The sequence below is a fragment of the Tasmannia lanceolata genome, unplaced genomic scaffold (assembly GCF_043159265.1).
Source record: "Tasmannia lanceolata isolate RefF3 unplaced genomic scaffold, GAP_Taslan_0.1 ptg000003l, whole genome shotgun sequence".
Taxonomy (NCBI): Eukaryota; Viridiplantae; Streptophyta; class Magnoliopsida; order Canellales; family Winteraceae; genus Tasmannia; species Tasmannia lanceolata.
The window spans coordinates 62,423,012-62,440,094 of record NW_027518680.1 but is presented as its reverse complement, the minus strand read 5'-3'; the positions used below and the strand labels follow the sequence as shown (position 1 = coordinate 62,440,094).

The 17,083-nt window shown below is 37.6% G+C and overlaps 1 protein-coding gene across 1 annotated transcript; it reads right to left on the bottom strand.

Annotated features, from left to right (window-relative positions):
- Window positions 1-5,373: 5,373 nt before the first annotated feature.
- Window positions 5,374-8,662, bottom strand: LOC143870022 (uncharacterized). Its single transcript, XM_077376543.1, has 2 exons — window positions 5,964-8,662; window positions 5,374-5,795 (listed from the first exon to the last, which is right to left on the bottom strand). Exons 1-2 carry the CDS (start codon window positions 8,650-8,652, stop codon window positions 5,374-5,376), a joined length of 3,111 nt encoding a protein of 1,036 aa, XP_077232658.1. The 5' UTR covers window positions 8,653-8,662.
- Between the last annotated feature and the right edge of the window lie 8,421 nt (window positions 8,663-17,083).

Here is a 17,083-nt window from a genome sequence, read left to right as displayed (position 1 = left end):
GAAGTGAAGTCTACATTGTTTGGTAAGTTTTAGACGCAACTTCTTTGACAAAGAAATTAACCGAGTTACTAAGCTATTGGAGACATTGGGTTTATGCTACATCAAAAGGACTGGCAAAGATAAAAGGGTTTGGATATGGAGTTCCTCCGGAGTTTTAAGTTGTAGTCCTCTAACCTCTCTTCTTGCAAAAGTGTAGAGCATTCGTGCTCCTCCCAAGGTTTTCGTTTTAGATAGACCTCCTTGGCAAGATCCTCATAGTAGATCACTTGTGTAATCGTCGTATGCTTATTGTCGACCATTGTACTCTGTATGGAATTTGGTAAGAGTGGACCATATATTTATTTGTGGAGGTTGGTTCTCAGGAGGTTTCGGTTAGCTTGGCTCTCCCATTTAGGATTCTAGACCTCTCCTAGATGGTTGACCGGAGAAAAATAGAAAATACTATGAAATGTGGTTTTGTCGGCTATAATTTGAGTCTTGTGAAAGGAAAGAAATGCTCGTATCTTTAAAGGCGGCTTAAAAGCCCAAATGCCATATTCATTAAGTTGATGGCCTTAACCGTAGTCTGGGTGATGATCCTTTCAAGCTTAAGGTTCTTCGTCTCCGCCTATGACCTCTTGTACGGTTGGACATTAGGAGTGTGCAAACCAAGATCATTCCATTGGGTGGTCAGCTGAAGCTCAACTTGATGGATCTAGCATGGACAACCCAGGAAAAGCAATAGTATGCGGCCCTCTTAAGAGACCACCATAGTTCGACAAGGTGGACCTTTTTCGAGGCCAATTGTTCCTTCGAATGGGAGTCGAAGGAACAAGTTCGGAGATATTTTATTTCCTCCCTCCTTGAGGGCTATATTTCCTTTTGTATGGCTTTTCTTCTATCTTGTGTCTTCCCCTTTTTTCTCTTAATAAAATCTTTATCATTAAAAAAAATCATCATTATGATGAGACTGTGTATACTTACTGAGCATAAAAAAGTAATAGACAAAGAACATTCAAAAAGTAGTTTATATAGAATTTCCTCATAAGTAAGAAGGTTCCTTAATTTCATTTGCTTCTTCTTCAATTTAATTTGCTTCCCTTTTTAATAGATCGTTGTATTCCAATTCATTTTGTACTCAAAACCAAAAGATCAAGAAGATACCCATCTCAATTTTTCATGCTAAACTCATCAAAGTCAACGCCCCAAACAATTACAAAATATATGCAGAGAATAAGAGAATAAACAGAACATAAGAAAAAAAGGCACTGAAAAAATGATTTTACTTTGTTATTTCCCAAGGGACAATAATATCAGAATATTTGACATCCACAAAATCAAAGTTGTCATTTGGGTTTGTATTTCAACCATTTTTTGAATGGGTAATGATATTTCCACCCAATTTTTTGAATGTAACAATCACCCTGTATTCATAAATTCTTCATTGAATTTAAACATCTTTTGAGGTGTTGTTGCTTGCCTAATCATCTGGCCCATCAGGTATTCTCTTTTATAATTGTTCTCTTTATTGTGGTGAATATATCAAGTTTGTTGTGTGGAGATGAAGATTATTCACAATGGTTTCATTTGGAAGGCTATGTTCTTTTCCTTCCCTCTCTTTTTGTGGGTTTTGATGAGCTGAATATCATTGCATGTTTGCTAATGGAAAATTCTGTTTTGGAACACTAAGGATTACTGCATTTACCCAGTGTTTTTATCTCGACGTACCCGGGAACTCAAGTCCCTTGGGTTTGACATTGAGGAAAACCCCATCCTTCTTAAGCCTCCTGGAAACCAAGCTATCCAATGTTCCTGAATCTAGAAAGGAAGAAAATAATGATGCTGTTACTCAACAGATTACTGGGAAAACAAAGGCCTCTAATTTCTCGGCTTCACTCTTGCGAATTGGCTCATGGGAGGTAATTATATATTTTTTCGTTAAATTCGTCAGTATAGCTACCTATTGCAACATATAATTACTTTCTCGGCTTCTATCTTGAGTTTTTCCTACCCAATTCTTGCTCTCTTTCCACTTCTAACAGGTTTCTCTTTTAGAACATGGCCTTCTTTTTTCCAATACTAAGTCGGTTGTATTTGCTTACAGCTAGTCTCAAGCTATGAAGGGGAGTTGGTGGCTAAGTTTTACTATGCAAAAAAAAAACTTGTGTGGGAGGTACTGGATACGGGGCTGAAGAACAAGATAGAATTTCAATGGTTGGATATAACATCCCTTAAAGCAACTTACAATGACAATGGAGCTGAAACAGTAGAAATCGAGGTAATTAAAGTCAACCTTGAGGAATTTTTTGTTTATCTTTCCTATATTTTGAATATAGGTCACAATGCACTGCCCATCAACTGCAAAGACCCCTTTAGAGAAAATCCATAGGCAACAGTTTTACTCTTGGTTCAAAAACTAGGGGTGCATCTAAGTTGACTCAGCTCCTGCAACTACCAAGCCATGTCCAAGTTGAGATGAGGCTGCCTTAACTGGCAAGGTTGGAGGTCAGCTTAGTTGACTAAAAAAATTTATTCAAAAAGAAAAATAAATACCATTCAAAAAGTTGATCAAGTATTGGTCATTCATTTGTTAAACCAAATATTCATCAGACCCTGAAAATTTGTATCCAGAGTTTGTAGTCGAGTTACTTGCTATGATTGATACTATAGTTGTGACTTAGTTATAATTAAGCAAAATGTCAAAATAGATTGCTTAAATGAACCTGATAAAAATGGAAAATATCAAAGTTCTTAACAAGAAGGAAATGAGCAATTCGATGATTGATCTGTTGTGGAAAGTTATTCTGATAACTTGTTGATCAATTCAATTGTTCTGCCACTAGTTCATGTAATCCTTTGAAATTTTATAGTTGTCAGGACAGCCACTTTTCTTCGAGGAGACAAAACCACAACCCCGAAAGCACAGTCTATGGAAATCTACTGTTGATTTTACCGGCGGACAGGCATCAAGTTATAGGTAAGAATCTCTTGTACCAATTGAGATCTCTCACGTGAGAATTGACACTATTCGTTAGAAGGTATTATAGGTAATAAGCATGCTGTATCAACTTGTACAGATCTTAATGATAAAAAAATCAATAAAGAAGTCAAGACTGAGAAATCCAAATTTATCCAAAAATCACTGAAGTTGCCAAGATGAGGAATCTGAGACAATGAGCAAACCTCATCTTAACCCCCCCCAACCCACCCACGCCCACACACACACAAACACACACACACACACACACACACACACACACACACAGAGAGAGAGAGAGAGAGAGAGAGAGAGAGAGAGAGAGAGAGAGAGAGATCTGAAGCACTTATATTTTCTTTTCACCTTTGGTTTTCAGGAGACACTTTCTGCAATTCCCTCAAGGAACTCTACAGAAGCACTATGAGAAGCTTTTGAAGTCAGATGACAGATTGTCCTTACCCAGCAAGAAGCCTTACCCAATATCTGACGTCCCATTCTTTGGGCTAGAGAATATGGAAATTCAAAATTCTAATTCTAATCAGTTTTTTGAGTTTAAAGAGCAGAGTCCAAATCAGCTGAATCAATTGCTTGAATTGGAGACAAGCAACGACATTTTGCATAGCTTCACCCTCACAAGAACACCATCAGTTCTTCAGCAGCTTTCTAAGCTTGAGCTTCCATTTGCTTTTTCAGAAACGACTTCTCTTAACTCAGGTGGTGGTTCTTTCTCCCTTTCTGTATCTAAAAATTCCTTGATTTTCAATTTGACAATGATGCATTCTCCTCTTGTTTCAAATGGGAAATGCACCTAGCACCCTTATTTTCTACAAGTATCCAGCTCACTACTTAGTACAATGACAGGGATAATACACGTTCCGATTAAAATTAGCAGTTCAGAAATCAATAAAATGACAAACAGAAATGGGATCTTTTAGAAATTTGTCTTTTAGAAATTTATTGAAACAAATTACGCTATGGTTTTCTGTTATATATTGGGGCTGCTTTTCTCAATTCTATTTTTTTGTTTTTGGCTATTCAACTTCATAAAATAACCAAAATAACCACATTCTGATTAAAATTGATGCATATGATCTCTGCAAAATCTTAATGACCTCTTGGATGCCACTAATATCAGTTCTTATTTGTAAATAAAAGTCATTTTAAGTTAATCTTATTGAAAAATGAGACATTAAGGTCTCTTTGGAAGCTATTACCTATATCACTTCCAAAACTATAAAACCAAATTATATACAATTGTATGATAAAATGTGAAATTTCGTCAGTATATATTACTTATATGCCTATCTTCTTGATTTTTCAGGAATCCAGACTGAAGGCATCAAGAATGCACATCTACGTTCGAAGAGGCAGTCCAAACTATCAAACTGGGCTGAAAAAAATGCGGGCTTTGGGTGTGGAACTTAAATGTCGCACTTGTAGCCTTTAAGGCATCCCCATCGATTTCATCCATCCTTTGTAAATTTTCTTTTCTGTTAAATAAATTAAAAGTTATTTTGTCAAAATCTACAGGTTCTATACTTTTGTAAAGCAGGTTTTACATGTGTCACAGGTTCTTATATGTGAAGCAGGTTCTCTACGTGTGACAAGTTTTAATTTGTACAGCAGGTTCTGTATGTGTGTATTGTACCCATGTCTCTATGTGTGACAGGTTTTAATTTGTCCAGCAGGTTCTGTATGTGTGTATTGTACCCATGTAGTATGTACAGCAGGTTCTATTCAGCGTTTCCGTATATTTGGAAAAAAAAAATTAACACTTTTACCAGTGGTTATAACCGCCGCTAATTATTACAATACACTAGCGGTGTAAATAGCCGCGGTTTTAACCGCTGGTATATCTCAGTGTTGTTAGTTGACCCACTGATATATACCAACGGTTAAAACCGCGGCTAATTATTACAATACAGTAGCGGTGTTAATAGCAGCGGTTATAACCACTGGTATATATCGATATTTACTAGCGGTTATAACCGCTGCTAAAAGTTATATATACTTGCGGTTTAAATAGCTACGGTGATAACCGCTGGTAAATGATGGACCGACGGGACATACACCAGCGGAAATTAAACCGCGGGTAAAGTATATAACAGCGGTGTTACCCCATATTAGCAGCGGTTTTAACCACTGGTAAATATCGATTTTGTTGTAGTGCCACCACTTTTTAATTCTTTTTTTTCTCTTCTGGATGAACAAACATAGCATTGTTAAAGAAAGGAAATAAAAAGTTCAATGTAGGGGAAGCAACCTAGAGAAATTAGAAACCGTGAAAATCAACATTAAGGCGGGACACAACCATCTTCATCGTGGAAGTTGCATATCTCAAGATGAGGGTATGAGAAAATGTTTGCAATGATTCTTTTCCTCGAACCAATCAACTTCGATAAACACCTTAGTAATTACTAAGATAAATCTGGCATCCCAGTTTGCATCTCTCGATAGATGCCACGTCCAAGATATAAGTCTATGATCACATGCAATTCTCTGACGACGTCATCCATCTGCATTCGATGTCTTGGCGATTTTGCACAACAAGAGACACCAATTCTGTACATTGAGACCATACATTCATGCATTCTAGGTCTCATATTGCTATGATTTTCGTTGTTAGTATTGTTGACAACTGGGACTTCTTCTGAGAGCAATTGTGAGTCAGTGATCTCCATTACTCGATCTGGTAGAGCCATCTTAACGAACTGATAGAGACTTAGGCCATCCGTAAACATGCTATCGGTAGGACTTTTTCCTGTGAACATCTCTAGCAACAAGATTCCATAACTGTACACGTCTCCATGTGTAGATGCCTTTCCACCCATACCATACTCTTTCCATTTAAACATGAATATAAAAATCAAAGCTTTGATCTTGTTATAATGAAAATATGAGATGTTGCAAATTAAAGCTTCATCGCATAATTAAGTTCATTAATGAAAAATTCAGAATTTTTATAAGACAATCAAAAAGAATAAATTTTTTTGAGAAAGCCATTTACCTGGAGCAACATATCCAATAGATCCCTTCATGATCATCGAGCTACTGTTTTTGTTAGGACGATTAGCAGTGGCTTCAAAAATAAACTGTGCTAACCCAAAATCACCTACATGGGCACCCATGTCATCATCAAGGAGAACATTGCTCGGCTTTAAATCACAATGAACAAGTGGTATTTGTCCATGGTGATGAAGATAATCCAATGCAGAGGCCACATCAATGGCTACGTTTAGCCTTTGTATAAGGGTCAAGTTCATCAGTGGATGTTGCCCATCTCTACTTCGATGCAACCACTTCTCTAAACTCCCATTAGGCATGTACTCAAAAACCAAAGCTTTGAAATCATTGCCTTGGTAATCAATACTTGAGCAAGAAGTTAAGATCTTAATGACATTCCGATGCCGAATGTTTCTTAAGGCTTCACATTCGGCGTTGAAGCTCTTAGTAGCTCCATGTTGTTGAAGGTTGAGTACCTTCACTGCAACAACCATTTCATTGTGGTCTACAAATCCTTTATAAACGGTACCATAACTTCCAGCACCAACCAAATTTTCCAAAGAGAACCCATTGGTTGCTCTAAGGAGCTCCGCATAAGAAAGCTTTAAACATCGATCATCCAAAGATGACGTAACAGAAGGATTCTTTCTCGAGTGTCTTATCCAATAGAAGGTAGCAAAGAAACAAGATGATATAGTAAAGAATAAAACCAAACCGACTATTGAAATTATTACTCTTAGAGAATGAGATATTCCACGTTTCTGATAAACTTCGGCAGGGCATGCTGGCAACTGTAGTTCTAGGATACCCCCACAAAGCTTGTTGTTTCCTTGAACTGAAATCCCACTCGTATTTCTAAAAATCCCTTCTTTTGGTACTTCACCCACAAGATCATTAAATGACAAATTTAGATACTCTAGAAAGAGAAAGTTTTCCATGGATTCTGGAATCTTTCCAGACAAGTTATTGTGCGAAAGATCTAGCTGTTGAATACCTTTTAAATTGATCAATGATAAAGGAATGGTTCCTTGAAAGAGGTTATGATCCATATAAAGGTATTCCAAACTAAGACAGTTGCCTAACGTGCTGGGAATTTCTCCTGATAAATTATTGTATGAGATATTCAATCCCCCAAGTTGTGTCAAGCTTCCAACTTCTGATGCAAGGGACCCTGTGAAAGAATTATGGGATAAGTCAAGGTATATCGATAGAGAGGAAAGCTTAAGAATTTGTGTGGGTATGATACCACTAAGCTTATTTTGACGAAGGGTTAATTCATTCAAATATCCACAATTTCCAAGACTTGATGGAATGCTTCCTTGTAATTTATTTTCAGATAAATCGAGTCTTAACAAATGAGTTATGTTGCCAAGGGAAGATGGAATTTGGCCGAACAATCCATTTGTGTACAAGGTCAATACTTGCAGCTTGTTAAGCTTTCCAAGTACAACAGGAATAGTACCTGTGAGAAAATTCATCTCCATGCACACTCTCGTTAATCCTGAGAGATTTTCAATACCTAAAGGGATGCTCCCAAATATCTGGTTGCTTCCTAATGTCAGGTATGTCAGTTGAGTTGAGAGATTAGCTATAGAGTTGGGCAGTGCACCACTTAAGTAATTGACTGCCAGTTGTAGTACTCGTAAACTAGTACAATTGGTTAAGGAAGTGAGAAAAATCATGTCGTTGGATTTGCCTCTGCTTCCTAGCTGATTATGTCCGAAGCTAACAACATAGAGATCTTGAAGGCTTCCCAAATTCATAGGCAGTAATCCACTAAAGCTATTGACACCAAAATCAAGATATGAAAGTCGTGACGCATTAGATAATGAGACTGGAATGGGTCCTGTGAATAGGTTTAGATCGATGAGAAGTGCTTGTAAATTAGGGAGAGAGAGGCCCAGGTTAGATGAGAGGCTTCCATGCAACTGGTTATCCGCGACAGAGATTTCAACTAAAGACGAGAGATTGTAAAGCGGGGGAGGAATCATACCAGACAAATAATTAAGTCCGACTTCAAGATATTCCAAGGCTGCTAGTTGTCCAAGCTCATATGGGATGCTTCCTTCCAGACTATTCAATGTTAGCCCTAACTGGATAAGTGATGAAAGGTTCCCAAGCGTAGGTGGGATTTTTCCTGTGAGGTTATTATGCATAAGGTTTAAGAAAGCAAGCCGAGAGAGTGAGTGGAACTTGTTGGGAACTCTGCCAACAAAATTATTGTAACTTAAATTCATGGCTGTGAGTTTTGGGCAATGGGCTGTTATATTGGCCGGTATTTCACCTTGATATGAATTAAGGCTTAGATTGAGATAACGCAAATGGGATAGACGACTCATGTGTGGGGGGATTTGGCCGTAGAATTGATTGTTTGTGAGGTCAATTTCATTGAGAAAGGTGAGATTTGTTATGTGGGGGGACATGGGTCCAAATAAGCCTTGATCGGCGAGGTTCAAGGCAATGACCCTTTGCGGATGGCGACGACTGCATGTGACTCCCTGCCATTGGCAGAAATGGAGAGAATTGTTCCATGAGGTCAAGGAGCCCTTAGGATCAGTTATTACATATTTGAAGGAGAGCAAAGCTAGTCGATCGGTTTCGTTTCCTGTGGTGCCAGATTGTACTGATAAGAAAAGCAGAGAATGGAGGGTGACATGGAAGAGAAATGTTGAACTCAATAACCCACAACTCATTTTATTAGGAAGATCCATGGCAAGTGAAGAGAATCCCTTGAACTCTAAAAAAGCAAGCCTGGGTGGAAGATGTAGAGTCATCTTCAAACCCTTCTATTTATGGGGGGGAGAGAGAGGGGGGGGATACATTTTGATTTTCTCTCTGCACTGTACTTCTACTGGCTGAGGTTGGGTCGATGATTATTTTTCATTTCGTAAAACACATATAAAAATCGACTCCTAAGATTTTCGGACGGCCTTAACTTGACTTAGCTGCCGTCCAAACACGAGGGGGCCCGGTGGAATGGGTGAAGAGATTCTCCTAGATTTCATGAAGAAACACCGTCTGACTTTCGCAGCTGACTTTTGCATGAGAGAGCAGCCACCTCAGATGAATTAAATGAATAAGATAAAAGCTTATGAATATGGAGCCTATGTGGCTGTTCTCTCATGCAAAAGTAAGCTGTGGAATGCCTTTCCACGAAACTCCTTGGGAAATCCCTTCCAACGATTCTTATGTTTGACCAAATTATATATAAGTGGATTAACAAATATTTGCTATGATTATCAAACCAAGATTGGAATCGTTTTTTTTTTCACGCTTCCAAAGTTTTAAATTATGTTTGACCAAATAGTATATAATGCCCATTTGTTTGTTTTGGATTTTGAGAAAGCAATGGTCCAAACAGAGAGAAAGCTCCATTTGTCATAGCTATTAATGTTCAGTGTATTATAGTAATTTTCTTACGGTTCCATTTCTTTCGCACCTATTTTTACTGTCCAAAACCTCATGGTTGTGAATATTTATTTGTATAGGACGTACCGGCCCATGAATATCTCTGCTAGGGAGCGAAATAAATTGAATTAGTCTCGGGATGGTGATATATCCGCCCCTTCTGATTACTTGGGACACCTAGCAGCAGTGTATCAATGACTGCAGAGGGGCTGATGTGGGGCTGATTGCCACGTTCACTTCTGCTGGGTGTCCCAAGTAATCAAAAGGGTGGATATATCACTTCCCATTAGGCTCTGTCAACTGGGATGTTTATTCTTCTCATCGACTTGACATGAAGAGAAAGGTCTATCAAATTAATTCACTTATTCAATTAAACCAATGATTCGTTATTGGAGCAGATAGCAAGGACTATTTCAACGGACATGCGTTTGTTTTATTTTCAAAAAGATTTACATCTTTCATTAATGTTATGTTTCTTTCAACGTAAAATGTGTGTAAAACAAATTTTACACCCATTTTTAAGTTGAAAATGGACGTAAAAATTGTTTCTCTCCTCTTCTACGTCGAAAGAAGCGGAGACTATTGGAAATTATTTGATGTAGTGAGTTATAAGCTCTGGTTGTTCACCTATCAAGAATTCTACCTCCTGGCTAATTTTGTTCCACTTAATTCCTCTTTTATGGCCCGATATATTTCTAGCTAAGGAATGGTAAATCTTTCTCCTATTACATGAATCAAATGTTTCATTTCATTTGGAAAAAGCCATCTCTTTCTTAATAATACCTTTGTCATTTGATCCAATAGTGTTCTGTTAGATGAGGCCATATTTTATAAATATTGATTACTTATAGTATTAGAGCAGAAAGATCCATTTGATAATGAACTATTGGTTCTAACAGAAAAAAACTTTCTTGGAATTTTTTTTTCCATGTTTTATGCATTTGGCATAATGTATTGCCTAAAATCACAGGATAAAATCTTGATTAGATATAATTTGTTGATTAAGGGTGTGAGAAGCATTTCGAACGCCATTAAGAACTGGGGATTCCAATAAAAGGCGTTGAAGATACATGTACTAATCGAAGCCACACGAAGGATAGAGGTTATGCGTCATCTTGACATTTGGATCGCGGTTAGTGGACGCTTAACAATGCACTTGTTGTTAAAGTAGTTATGAACTATCAATCCACAACCATCTTTGAAATATATAAACAAGGGAAATCTCTCTATCGACACATCAATACACAACTTGTATCTTTTCTCTTATCTAGGAGTAATTTGTAGCTTAGGTCTGTTCTTCCCAGTACTTTTTCTCAATACAAATCGATTGTGTACCGTAAAGACATCACTGGACATTGCCTCGAAGAAGGTATTCTCTGGTCGTGTTTTTTTTTTTTTTTTAATTTATTCTCTCTACACTAAACGAATTGTTAAATTCCTTATTCACAAGGCAATCAAACTAATGGTGATACAGTTCGGATCGACAAACACAAACCTTAGGGTTGTGGATGAAAAACAAGAAGTAGAATTCTTGTCAAAATATTAGAAAAGATTTCTTTTTAATTTATCCCAACAAAGCCTTTGTCCCAATATTTATCGATGAGATTATTTTAATTTAATCTTTTCTGTAAATAATAACATTAATTACAAGCTCATTATTAACTAGATATCATGCATGCCTTCTAAAAATCTTCTACTTCAAGTTTCTAATATTGAGTATAGTTGAAGCTATAATAATTTTTTTTTTGAAATGGCAAGATGAATTCATTAAAAAGGAAGGGGACCGAGGTGGGCCTCAACCAAAATTACAAGAAAATAAAACAACAATAACAAGAAAGACAAATCTCAGGGAGGAAGGAAGTCAAACCACTCCAACTCCAACCTCCTAACTCCACTTCTAGCCAAGGAGTCCGCCTCCCCATTAGCAGATCGTCGAACATGATTGAAAACAATAGATGAGCCCGCAATTAAATCATCTATTTCATCAAAAATAGAAGAAAATCTCCAAGGAGGCGACACCAACCCCCTCAACCATTTAATCACATTCAAAGAATCTCCCTCCACAATAGTGATATCCATGCTATCTCTCTCAAGCCTTTTTATGCCATGATAAACCGCCCTCACCTCGGCCTCCGAGGCATCACAAACTCCAAGAGGGCCGGCAAAAGCCCATATAACTTCACCACAAGCATCCCGACACAACCCACCAACACCTGCCGGGCCCGGGTTCCCAATACTCGACCCATCAAAGTTAATTTTGAACATTTCAATAGGCGGAGCCTCCCATCTCTGAACAATCGGATGCCGGATCTTCCTACTAAAGCAAACAATCCTCCAACCCTCCCATAAGTCAAAGGCCGAAACAAAACGGAAAGCCAGTAAACTTCTCGCCCATGAAATAGTGAGCGCAATAATTTTCATATATATCCAATACGGAAATTTTGCAACCCCTTCAAAGACACGGGAGTTTCTCTCTTTCCATATCACCCACCATGTTGCAAGAAGACACAAATTCCACATTACTTTGCCCTTCTTCTTCCATGGCACAAAGGACCAAAGAAGAATCAACTCTGGAATAGAAAATGGAAAAATCCAACATATGCCAAATCTCAGAAATATCAAACTCCATACCTGACGCGTAAAGGAGCAATGCATGAAGAGATGATCCACAGATTCACCATCTTTCAAGCAGAGGGGGCAATGGTCAACAAGCATCATACCACGCTTCCGGAGGAAGTTAATCGTTTGAATCCGATCAGACATACTGCCCATTCGAAGAAACCAACTCTAGGCGGGCAATGAAATTTCCATACCTCGGCTGAAATGGAGGATACACTGCAAGGCAACAAGCTGAAATTGAAAGATTTGACAGAGAAAAAACCAGACGATTCCGCAGTCCATACTCTTTTATCCATACTGCTTCTCTTAATGTAGCAACCATCTAAAAGCTTAAGAAATTGGGCAACCGACGCTAGCTCCCGATCAAAGAAGTTCCTTCTAAACCTAGGGGACCAAACTAAACTACCCCCTTCTCGAGCAAAGCATTCAGAAACAAAACTCTCTTTCTCAGCGGCTACACGATATAAATTTGGGAATAAACTCATAAGAGGCTCATCAGCACACCACACATCCCTCCAAAATTGTATTCGATCCCCCGAATACACTCTAAATCTAACCCTCAAAAGAAAAGCAGATGACATTTTCAAAATGTCACGCCAAACATTTTCAACAGAGGCGGGTCTACCTTATACACATTGAAAAGTTAAGGGGTGTAGTTGATAACTTTCAAACTGTAGGGTCATCGTTGAATGTGTCACCAAATTGAGGGGGTGCAACTTTATTTTTCCTAAAAATTATATCTCCACCCATACTGTAGTGGGGACTCCATCACACCAGGTAGGCCCTTCCGTTTCCTTTATTTGCAAAAAAGAATCTTCTGCTTTGACGATTTGCAAAGAGTAATCAAGTTGGTTGAATTTTGCAAATCAGGTTAGTCCATCTTTTTTGGGACTAAAACAGGAGATTTTATACGGTGTAAGCCCTTAAAGTCCCTTATTTTTCAAAAAGTACTATACTTACCACACTATAGGATGATCCAAACCGTCTAGTAGGTGATGGGCCACAACGTAAGTCAGTTGTACCCAAAAAAACATTTTCCATAGGATGATCCCAGCCCTCCGATCTATAGAGGAACTGCTAGTTATGGGAACATCTATAGATCTGAGTGCTAGGATTATCATATGGAAATGATTTTTTGGGGAACAACCTATTTTCGTTATGTTCCATCACATTGACGGTTTGGATCATCCTATAGTGTGGTCAGTATAGTACTTTTTGAAAAATAAGGGACTATAAAGCTTACACCCAATAGTATCTCACAAACTAGAAGTTTTTTTTTTTTTTTTGGTTCTCTTCACGTTACCAAATTTGTCAAATTGTCTGTCCAAGTACAAGGTAATTCCAACCGTCATATCTCCGGCCGTTATCTTGAATCTAGAAGGTTCTTTTTTTCCAAACACAGCAAATTACCAGAATTGTTTTGCAAAAGCCTCAAATTTATATCTCCACCCTGTCAAAATGAAGAGAAGGGTGGAGATATCACTACCCATATGATTTTAGATAAAATGACACCTTCTCTTCTCTTGTTTTCCACGTTAGGGCTGAGAGAGAAAAAGCGATGAAGAAGAAGAAGAAGAGAGATGGAGTCGTCTTGAGAAGGTGAGGAGTTAAATTCTTCCGTATTGTGTTCTTTTATTCTGACGGATAGATCTAGGGTTGTTGGTATTCATTTCTTTAACTGTTTTTCTTTAACCTGTCCTCTGATTCTATCGTTTTACTTTGTCTTAGAACTTTGTTATTGACCTGTGAATGAATAATTATGTGTAGTTCATTTTCGAATTGAGCCTTCTGGAATAAAATTTTCTGGAAAGTGATGTAAATCTTTTGGCACTGTTTAGATTAAAGGAAGTTTTTTCGAAAAGTTTGGAAAGAAACTTTGTTTTCACCAGAAGTATTTCTTGCAATCCAAACAGGGCCTTTGTGAATCACATTAGATCATAAATAACTTACCTCATGAGATTGGATAAGAAACCAGGTTAGAAAAACAAATCAGAAATGCCTTTCTCATGCAACGGCCAGCCGCTAAATAACTTTCTACGAAAGTCCCTACCAAAACCCTTTTTACACACTATAAAAGATAATTTGAACCATGGTTGTTCCATTTTTATCTAAAAGGACCTTCAATTTATATTATTTCCCACTAAATTTTGAAAAGGAAACCCATCATTAATAATTTCACATCACACTATAAATTCAGACTTTAGCTTAAATGGTTTTGCATCACACACCACACGGTTACCTCGCATCGGAATTAATTACTCGCAGATATGCTTGAATGACCGTCCAATACTTTTCATTCTAAGCAAGCTTAAATTAGTGTAAATCCTATCTCCACCTCTTTCGTTTCTCCCTAACAGAAAGCAAGAAATTGAAGAGGATGGAAATATCGACAAATTATATGGTAAACACTCATGTAGATTGGTATTGGTGCTACAACAGAAGTAGCAGTTTTGATATTTGATCCTCCAGCAACACCTTACAAAGTGTGTTGCTGTTTGATCAAATGTCTAGGGTGATACCGCCAATACCGATCTACATGTGCATTCACCCTATAAAATCTCAGAAATATAAATTTCTTTTAATAATATTAATATAAATACAATTGCTAGCCATTTTTTTATCCTTTCGCTGCACTCTTAAATTTTTTTCATTCATTACAACTAGTTAATTGAAGCCCTAACAAACGAGCTTGATTAAAAGAGAAATGGTAGAAGTAACCAAAACAATAGATGAAAATACCTTTGTCTTTTTTTGTTTCCATGCTTATACGTAAATTCCAATTGACAGGATTAACATGGTGAATGAGATGGGTGATATAGGAAAAGGAGGTACGAGTCTAATCTTCTTTCATCTTTTATATGTGGATGGAGTAAAGATTTCTTTGTTTTTATTACATTATCTAAATTATTGGAGTTATTATATGGTGCCGGAGCGTAGGTGGTGCGTCAAAAGTTCCGTCCTTGATATTTGATCCAACAGAAGCCTCTTAAAAAGTGGGCTACCATTGGATCAAATATCAAGGGAGGTACCACATGCATGGTACTTCACACTTGGGCACCATATAAACACTCGAATAATAAAACTTTTAAACAAATGTACATCAAATGCTAGTGCTAAGCATATTAGGGACTCTTTGGATACACTGTATTAGTCGCTATTTATCGATGAGATTCTCAACTCAACTCAGCTCAACTCAACAAAGCCTTTGTCTCAATATTTATCGATGAGATTATTTTAATTTAATCTTTTCTGTAAATAATAACATTAATTACAAGCTCATTATTAACTAGATATCATGCATGCCTCCTAAAAATCTTCTACTTCAAGTTTCTAATATTGAGTATAGTTGAAGCTATAATAATTAAAGCTCTATAAACAATAAAAGGCAACCCATCTAACCCGATTTCTAAAAGAGTGCTTGCCCACAAAATCCACTTTTACTATCAACAATAAAAGGCAATTACCTCAACCCAGCCTAACCAAGGTAGCATTATCTCAATGCGAATCCCTCCCATTCTGAACCTTGGGTTGGAAAGGGTCAACTGCAACCCAACCTGCCTCTAAATCTCTCAACTCTAATCCAACCCATTTAACTTGATTTCTTAAATGGATCTGGGTTTGCTTTGCAGTGGCCTATAGTGAAAGCTGAAAAAAAATATAAGGTCAATTAACTGTAAGATTTTAAAAATCACGGTAAAAAAATTTGGGGGACGCAGTTGGATCGAGTTGCCCAAGACCTTATTCATAATCCAATCGGGTTGTCTTTTCCCAAGCCTAACCCAACCCAACCCATGCCAAAATCCGGATGACCTAATTGGATTCGGGTTGAGCCCGACCCAAGTTGCACCCGTAGTTACATTTAAGCCACAGCTAATTCAAGAGTCAAGACAGGAAATCCAAAACTCGACCGTACCACAACAACCTTTTAACTTGCCGCAAGCTTTTTTCTAAGCTACCCACATGGGCTATAGTTGTCAATACTGCCACCAACAACTGGTAAACTTTTAAAAGTATCGGGTAGATCGTAAGCATCTTTGGAATCCAGTTTCCTATTTGCAAATAAGCTTAGGGCTCGTTTGGATACCACCTGCATTTGTATTTTGATTTGGATTCGAGTTTTCGATACAAAACACATCAATCATCTTCATGATCATGTTTTAAGAGAGAGAGAGAGAGAGAGAGAGAGAGAGAGAGAGAGAGAGAGAGAGAGAGAGAGAGAGAGAGAGAGAGAGAAAGAGAGAGAGGGAGGGAGGGAGGGATGTCTCATTGCTGCCGGAGCAACGTCGAGGAGCAGCGATGGTGAAGGAAGTTGCCACAAATATTGATTTCCAAATAATGTCTCGCAGAAAAGATTTGAAAATCGGAATTGTTTGCACTGTTGTAGCTGATTTGGAAATCTAAGGTTATGATCCAGTTCAAAATATTAACTAAATCCAAATCTAAATCTTGTTGGTATCCAAACGTGGCCTTATTTTAATCTAATCTTATTTGTAAAATATTAGATATTGAGGCCTCTTATGAAGCCATTAAGTATATGTCATTTCCAATGCTGTTAGAGTCATTATTTTCAAATAATCATATTTAACTTCAAGACCATTTGCATATAACATTTTCTGCAAATAACTCTGATGGAGATCCAAAAGTGACCCTTAGCCCATGTTTGGCAACCATGAATTTGTTTTTTTATGGAATATTAGCTTACCAACTGTTGAAAAGGGGGCAAAGAGAGTAGGAGAAAGAGAGAATTGAGAGGGTATGATTGGGGAGATCCTAAGGGGGTGTAGAATAAGGAAAACAAGAACTCACTTTTGAGTAGAATTTCTTATTTTCCCTATCTTCAGCCACTTTTCACCCTCTCCTCACTAATGCATTCCCGCCCAAGTCTCTCTCTCTCTCTCTCCAATTGATAAACCAATATTCCACGGAAAAACATTCATTGCTGCCAAACATGGCCTTAGGGCCTCTTTAGATGCTACAAAATTTTATTCTTAAAAACAAATAAGATGAAAAATGATAAATTTCTATTAATCTTAGACAATTACGATTTACTGAAATCTGTCCCTGAGTTATGTCATTCAAAGATAAGCATAGAAGGAA

Coding starts and splice junctions, on each gene's coding strand:
- LOC143870022 (XM_077376543.1), bottom strand. CDS start 8,652: ATGAGTTGTGGGTTATTGAGTTCAACATTTCTCTTCCATGTCACCCTC. Junction 5,796..5,963: donor TATTGGATATGTTGCTCCAG/GTAAATGGCTTT, acceptor TTAAATGGAAAG/AGTATGGTATGGGTGGAAAG.